Source organism: Monodelphis domestica, chromosome 2 (genome assembly GCF_027887165.1).
Source record: "Monodelphis domestica isolate mMonDom1 chromosome 2, mMonDom1.pri, whole genome shotgun sequence".
NCBI lineage: Eukaryota > Metazoa > Chordata > Mammalia > Didelphimorphia > Didelphidae > Monodelphis > Monodelphis domestica.
Window position 1 is genome coordinate 195,341,015 of NC_077228.1, and position 7,446 is coordinate 195,348,460.

The following is a 7,446-nucleotide window of genomic DNA, read 5'->3' on the forward strand; positions in this document are numbered from 1 at the left end:
ACCAACAGTACCTGGCCCACCATCTAAAGATTGATTACCTGGCAGTTGGACCTTCAGGAGGACTTGTCCCATTAGAGCTGAAACTGTCAATGGGCCTTACCAGAAACTGTCAATTAAAGAGTCAAAGAAGGACTACAGTCAAAAAGCAATGAGCTCAAACTCTCAATTGGGAATTTACCTCGACAGGCGAACTTGCTGAGTCCAAGTCCAATCCAGGTTGGAACTCAGTGAGTTCCTGCTGGAGCCATGCAGTCTGGGGTCAAGTAACAGTCAGCCAGGTAGGCATCTTTGAGTCTCAATAAAACCTTAAAATATGTCAAACTGGAAGAAAAAAAGATCAACTTCCAAAGTAGTTATAATAAAGGGTCTTTAATTATGGTAGAAAAGCCTCTTTCCTTCCTTCCTTCCCTCCCTCCGTCCTTCTGTCCCTTTCTGCCTCCCAACTAAAAAAGATCAATTTCCAAAGCAGTTATAATAAAAGGTTTTTATGGTTGAAAAGCCTTCTTCAAAAAAAAAAAAGAAAGAAAAGCCTTCTTCATCTTCCTCACCTTCCTCCCACCCTTTGATCCTTCCTCCCACGCTCCCATGCTCCCTTCCTTCCTTCGTTCCTTCCTTCGTTCCTTCCTTCCTTCCATGAAAACTCTCCACATGCCTAGTTTAATGTACAGCCTATAGAGGGCAACTTAAGATAGAAAGATGAAGGGATGCTTCTATTTCAAAGAGCAGTTGATGTGGAAACCAAGGGATGAGCTCAGTGTGACAGCCTTAGGATCCTTGGAATATTTAGCCAGGACCAGGAATTTCAAGTGTACTGTGATCCAGGATTAGAGTGAAGGGGACTCCTAAGAACTATACTACTTCTCCCCTTCTTCCTCACCCCCCCTTTTTTTCTTTGGCAGCAGATATGATTTATGGTGCCCTTGACAGCCGATCTGTCAACTTACTTCACACAATAGAATACAGTAGGTTGAGCCGGGGGCCTGGGCTGACACAGGACGCTCTGCCTGGGGCTCCAGCCAGCTCCCAAATCCCAAACTTCTTTTGCTGTGCTTGAGTGTTTTTGGCAGGAATAGGAAGGCAGATCGGGGAAGGGGAAACACCCTGCTGGTGCCACCCAAAATTGGTGGTATAAATAAAAAGCTAGCAGGACTGCTGATCTATATTTCCTCTCTGGAAGCAGCTCTGATCGCACTGCAAGAGCATCATCATGAGCTGTAGACAAAGTTCATCCTACTCCTCTCAAACCCGCAGCAGTGGGGGAGGAGGAAGCCTGAAAGGTTCTGGAGGGGGGAGCTATAGCATGAGGTCCTCTTCAATGAGCCGATTTGGATCTGGTGGCATGGGAGGAGGAGGAAGATTTTCTTCAGGCAGCAGTTATGGCAGGAGTGGTGGCAGCAGTGGGGGATCTTGTGTCATGCGTAGTGGAGGTAGCTCCAGTTTTGGAGGTGGCTATGGTGGTGGTGGTGTAGGAGGCTCCAGCTTTGGAAGTCACTCAAGCTATAGTATGTCTGGGGGCTTTAGCAGTGGCTCTAGTGGTGGCTTTGGGGGTGGTGGCATGGGAGGCTTTGGAGGTGGCATGGGGGGCTATGGTGGTAGCATGGGGGGCTATGGTGGTGGAATGGGAGGCTATGGTGGTGCCATGGGAGGTGGTGATGGTGGCCTCTTGAATGGTGGAGAGAAGGCTACTATGCAAAACCTCAATGATAGACTGGCTAGCTACCTGGAAAAGGTGCGTTCCCTGGAGGATAGCAATGCAGATCTGGAGGAAAAGATTAGGAACTGGTATGACAACAATGGTCCCAAAACAATTTATAAGGACTACTCTCACTACTACAAGACCATCAATAACCTCAAGGACCAGGTAGGTGGAAGGTGATTTATCCTCTCCTTTCCTATGCTCACATGTCTCCCTTTGAGGTAAGAAGGAGACCAACATCTCTAAAGCTGAAGGCTCCAGTAGTTGGCTGCCATAGTAGTTTTGTAGAAAGTTGATCACTAGAAGGGCAATGGACTGAATGAGCAGTCTGCTTCTTGAAAGTATGTAGAAAAGGTGGACCTTTCAGGGACCTTCATAGAGGGTGTCTGATGTTTACTAATTAATCAATCAACAAGCATTTACTCAGCATCTAGTGTGAGTCATGTTCTGTTAGGTGATTGGTTGGTATCAACCCATCAACCCACTATGTATCATTCTCTATTAGGCACTAGTGATACAAAGATGAGAAGAAACTTGTCTCTTCCCTCAAGGAGCTTACATTCTATTGGAGGAGACATTTACATAGGTCCATACAATATAGTTCACAAAGCTCAAAGGAAAATGTTGAGGGGTAAAGGAGACTGCATAGCATCTCAGAATCTGAGAAAGAGCTTCCTGGCAAAGATGATTCTTAAGTGGAGTTTTTGAAGAAAATGAAAAGGTACAAGTGAGGGAGGGAGTGCCTTCCAGGGATGGGAAAGAGCAGATGCCAAATGCAGGAGTGGGAAGGGGAGTATTGCATGTCCCTGGACCTCAGTTCCTTCATGTATAAGACAAAGGAGTTGGACTAATTAAATTGTCATCCACCTCTTGATCTATATTCCCAAGCTCCATGACTGTCTTTGTCACTCTGCTTCATACCTGGACTCTAGGAGAAGGGTGTGAGATTGTATTCTGTGGGTTAGAGGATGATCATATTCATCATTGCCTGGAAGCTGATGTGTCAGAAAACTTGAACTTTATCAGCAACAAACCAGAATTTGTCCTTCTACCCCTAATGCCTCACCTCCTCCATTCCATGTGAAAGACCAGAGAAGCCCAATTTGAAGGATTTGGTGCAATCCAAGGAAGGGCTGTTCTCCAAACATGGCTTGGGGTATAGAGCCTAGAGGTTGGGTAGGAAAATGTCTCTTTTATATTTCTCTTTCCCTGTTGTTCCATTTTAGTGTGTAACCTCCTGGCAAGGGGCAATTCCCTATCAACTCCCTCCCATATACCTGTCTGGATCTCATAGAGTTCTTTCTCTCCTTTGTTGGATTAGCAGAACCAGACTGATGCACTGGCTTTCTTAGTACTGGGGGCAAAAATGGAACAATTGCAGATGAGAAGAGTCCTGGGGCAAACCCCAGGAAGCTGCTGGTGTTGATTCCTTTGAGCTTTTCCTATGAAGGCAGTAGAAAGAGCCTGGGATGTTGGTCTCTCTTGACTCTTGGTCTATAGATCTGCTAGGGTCCCATTTCCCTCCTTGCACTGAGATATAGTGAGGTAGGCAAGGAAGGGAGGACTCTTAACATTTATTTCTCTCTCTCAGATTCTCAATGAAACAATGGAAAACAACAAAGTTATCCTGGATCTTGACAACAGCCGCATGACACTCGAGGACTTCAGGATGAAGTGAGACTCTGGTTTCCCTTTCTCTACCATCAGGGAGCTAGATGGGATAGTGGATAGAGTGTTGGATTTGGAAATAAGAAGACCCAAGTTCAAATCCTACCTCAGTTACTAAGTGATGACCCTGGGCAAATCATGGAACCTGTTTTTGTCCCAGTTTCCTCATCCATAAAATGGGGATAATAGCACCTACATCCCAAGGTTTTTGAGAGATTCAAAAGAGATAACATATAATAAGGTGTTTTGTGAAACTTAGAGGACTATGTAAGTTCTAGCTGTGCCTCCCCTTTCTCTTCTTGTTCTTCTCCCCCTTTCTCTTTGTTTTTCTTCCTCCCTGTCCTTTGCCTTTCTTTATGTTCCTCCAACCATGATTTTTTTCTTCTGAAGCTTCTCCTTAAAAGAGTAAAAAAGAAGCATGCAGACTCCTCTTTTCATGAAGTCTCCTGATCTTTGGAGTGGAAGTCTCTTTCCTTCTTTCCCACCTCTAACCTACTCAGTCCTTATTTTACCCATCTTCCCCACCTGTGCTGCAGGTATGAGATGGAGCTGAACCTAAGACAAGGAGTGGAAGCAGATTGCAATGGAATGAGAACTGTCCTGGATGATCTCACCTTGCAAAAGGCTGATCTTGAGATGCAATATGAGACTCTGCAGGATGAACTGCAATCCCTCCAGAAGAACCATGAAGAGGTAGGATGAGCTGGGCTAATCACATTTCCTGGGGATGGGCAAGAAGAAGAAGAATCCATAGAGCCTGGTCCAGGAAGAACTCAAGAGTCCCAGGACAATGGGGTTTCATTTTTTCTCCCTCCCTCCAGGTTGAGTGTTTGATAAGGTGGGTGGGGAAGGTGACCCTTGAAGGGAGTCTCCTGAGATCTGCCTAGCTAGCAAGGTTGAACATTGGCTCTCTAGCTCTAAGGTCTTTTCTGTTTCTCAGCCTCAGAAATGGAGAAAGTTAAAGTAGCAAGAAAGGGGATTCGGGTCTTTGTCCTTTTCAAACTCCTCAAGCTGCCTCCTGACTATTTCCCTGCTTCTTTCCTGACAGGAGATGAAAGGACTAACTGGGCAGAACACTGGAGATGTCAGTGTGGAGATGAATGCTGCCCCCAGTATGGATCTGACCAAGATCCTGAATGAAATGCGGGAACAGTATGAGCGTGTTGTTGAACAGAACCGCAAGACACTTGAGGATCAATATGAGTCTCAGGTAAATAAATGGTCCAAGATGGGAGAATGAGAAGCCTAGCCTGAGAAAGCTGGGCAGGATTGTGCTTGGGCATTGCTGAGGCTGAAGGAGAGCAGGGCTCCTGAGGCACAGGGAAACTAAGGTTTACTCCTCCCTCACACATCTGGCACATACTCCAAGGGCTTGTTGGTGGGATTGGGGTCCCCAACCTGTGATTTCAGTGGTATAGAGATTCCCTTGTATGGAAACTCTCCATAATTTAGAGTCAGCACCTGACCAAAGGATAGCATGGCCTGGAATCAGAAAGATCTGAGTCTGTGTTTTGCCTCTGACATTTACTAGCTTAATTCACACTTGACACTTGATCATTTACTCTTCTTTCCAACCTGCCATGCTTCCCTCTTATAGCATTTCAAAAATTTGAATCAGGCAAACCAGGGCTCAGAGGAGAGCCTCACTCCTTTTCTCCATTCAGTAGCCTCCCAGGCAGGCCTTAGTTCTTGGAGTGGCTACTCTAGCCCTTGGCACAACCCTGGCCCTGAATCTGATCTCCATTAAGCTTTGGGTTTTTACAGATGACTCAAATAAACCAAGAGGTGACAATCAGCAGCCAACAGATAGAGACCAGCAACAAGGAGCTGATTGAGACTCGACACACTCTCCAGAGCCTGGAGATAGAACTACAGTCTCAGCTCAGCCAGGTAGGTGGTTTTCAGCCCAGCATCTGGAGGGATGGAGGGAAGAAGGGGTGACTAGTCCAATCCCTTGATTGGACTTAGCCAGAGAGCTGGCTAAGCACTTTCATCCTCAAACCAGCCACAAATGGTGCCTTCAGCTCTTGGCTCCATGTCCTGAGATCCCAATGGTCACTGCCCTGACCTCCCAGAGACTCCTCTACCTCTACCTACCCTCCCTCTCCTGTTCAGAGTTCTCTTTCCACTTCCTAGAAAGCTGCCCTGGAGAAGAATCTGGAGGATACAAAGAACCAATATTGTATCCAGCTGGCCCAGATCCAGCAGCAGATTGGTTCAATTGAAGACCAGTTGAATGACATTCGAGCAGAGATGGAATGTCAGAGCCAGGAGTACAATATCCTGCTGGATGTTAAAACAAGGCTAGAGAGGGAAATTGCTACTTACCGTAACCTGCTGGAGGAAGGACAGCAAGACATGTATGTATTTTCAAACAGGTTTCACTTCTCTCTCTCTCCCAGAATAGAAAGACCACCAAGATGCCAGGTGATCTGGAAAGAGTAGAATGTCAGGGCTTGCTCCTCTTCTTCAAGGCTTATTGTTCTCTGGGCAAGGCTCTCCTTAGTTAGCTGGCATCCCTATGGGCGGTGGGTAGAGGAGAGGACATAAGCCTGGGAGAGGAGAGCTCATAGTTGGAAAGATTTCATGGAACTTAGCTTTAGAAGATATTTTAGCAACTTTAGTGTGACTCTGTTTCATCTGAGAGAAAGAGACTCCTCGAAGTATCTCAATTTATGACTCCTTTCCATCCATCTGGGAAGACTAGGGACTTAGGTCCTATGATGCTAAAACTAAGAAACCTGTAAGAAAGAAGGGTCAGGGGGTGCTCCTATGTCATGTCACATGAGAGTTTCATTTCTTTCCTACAGGCAGATCTCCTTCACAAACTCACTGTTATTTTTTTTCTTTTTCTTTTTCTATGTAGTGTTTCAGGTTCTGGATCTGGAGGAAGGGGAAGAGGTGGTGGAGGTAGAGGTGGTAGTGGAGGCAAAGGTGGCAACTGGTATGGAGGAGAAAGTGGAAGTGGAGGTGGATATGGTGGTGAGAGTGGCAGTGGAGGAAGAGGTGGCAGTGGACATGGTGGAGGAGGAAGTGGAAGTGGTGGCAGAGGTGGCAGCAGTGGACATGGTGGCAGCAGTGGACATGGTGGCAGACATGATGGCGAGAGTGGCAGTGGAGGAAGAGGCGGTGGCAGCTCTGGAAGTGGCCAGCATTCATCCTCCTCCCAGTCTGGCTCTTATCAATCCCAGGGTGGCTATGATGATTCAGAAGGTAAGATAAATAGAGAAATTAAATAGAGAAATTAAAAAAAAAAGATTCTGTTCCATGTATAGTTAGTTGCACCAGAGTGAAGAGATTCCATTGCCTAAAGTCCATGTACATTACATTTGATCCTCTCCTGGAGAGTCACTCTGTCCTCCTTGTACTTGGACAAGTGATTCCTTCTCTGTGGGCCTCAGTTTCCCTATGTATAAGTCACATCTAGACTCAATTATCTCTAAGGTCACATTCTAAATACTAGATCTCCTACTGAGTCTTTTTTGTTGCTTATTAGCCTCATCTTCCCTGTGAGCCTCTTTTCCCCCTTCCAAACCTCTCCTGGTCAACTTCCCTTCCTCCTTTAAAGTCTCTCATCCCTCCCCATCTTGGTACCCCCATGGTCTCTTGCTGGGGCCTGGATGAATACAGTCTCTTCTCCTCCTTCAATTATTTTCTTTACATTTTTTTCTAGATTCCCAGAAGAGATACTAAACTCCCTGAGAAATTCCCTACTCTCTTCCAGCTGAGCTACTTCTGGGCAGTCCCTCAAGGATGTAATGGCATTCCATTTGGAGCTCAAGACTGGCAGACAATGCTGAAAACACTAAGAATGGTATTCTGTGGTGGTTGAGTAGGCTCCAGAGAAGGATCCCTGTCTGCCTATCTGGCTGTTCCCTTGGCTGCCTTAAACTCCCCTGGACCTCTACTGTCCAGAGTTGTGAGATGTCTTACTCCCTTCCTGACTTTTGTTCCCTAATAAAGCTTTCATTTTGCAATCCAGTACTTGGTTTTTGAGCACTTTGTTAGAAACTGTCAAGCTACTCTTGGGTGATGGTCCTCAGAAAGGGCATGACGGTGGAGGAGAGAGGAAATTTAGAAAA

General features: G+C 46.1%; 1 protein-coding gene across 1 annotated transcript; it reads left to right on the plus strand.

Annotated features, from left to right (window-relative positions):
- Window positions 1-1,207: 1,207 nt before the first annotated feature.
- On the plus strand, window positions 1,208-7,123 carry LOC100013489 (keratin, type I cytoskeletal 9-like). The gene is made up of 9 exons (XM_056814661.1): window positions 1,208-1,861; window positions 3,288-3,370; window positions 3,901-4,057; window positions 4,413-4,574; window positions 5,129-5,254; window positions 5,501-5,728; window positions 6,113-6,128; window positions 6,239-6,577; window positions 7,089-7,123. The coding sequence occupies exons 1-9, from the start codon at window positions 1,208-1,210 to the stop codon at window positions 7,121-7,123; spliced, it is 1,800 nt and encodes a 599-aa protein (XP_056670639.1).
- The last annotated feature ends 323 nt before the right edge of the window (window positions 7,124-7,446 follow it).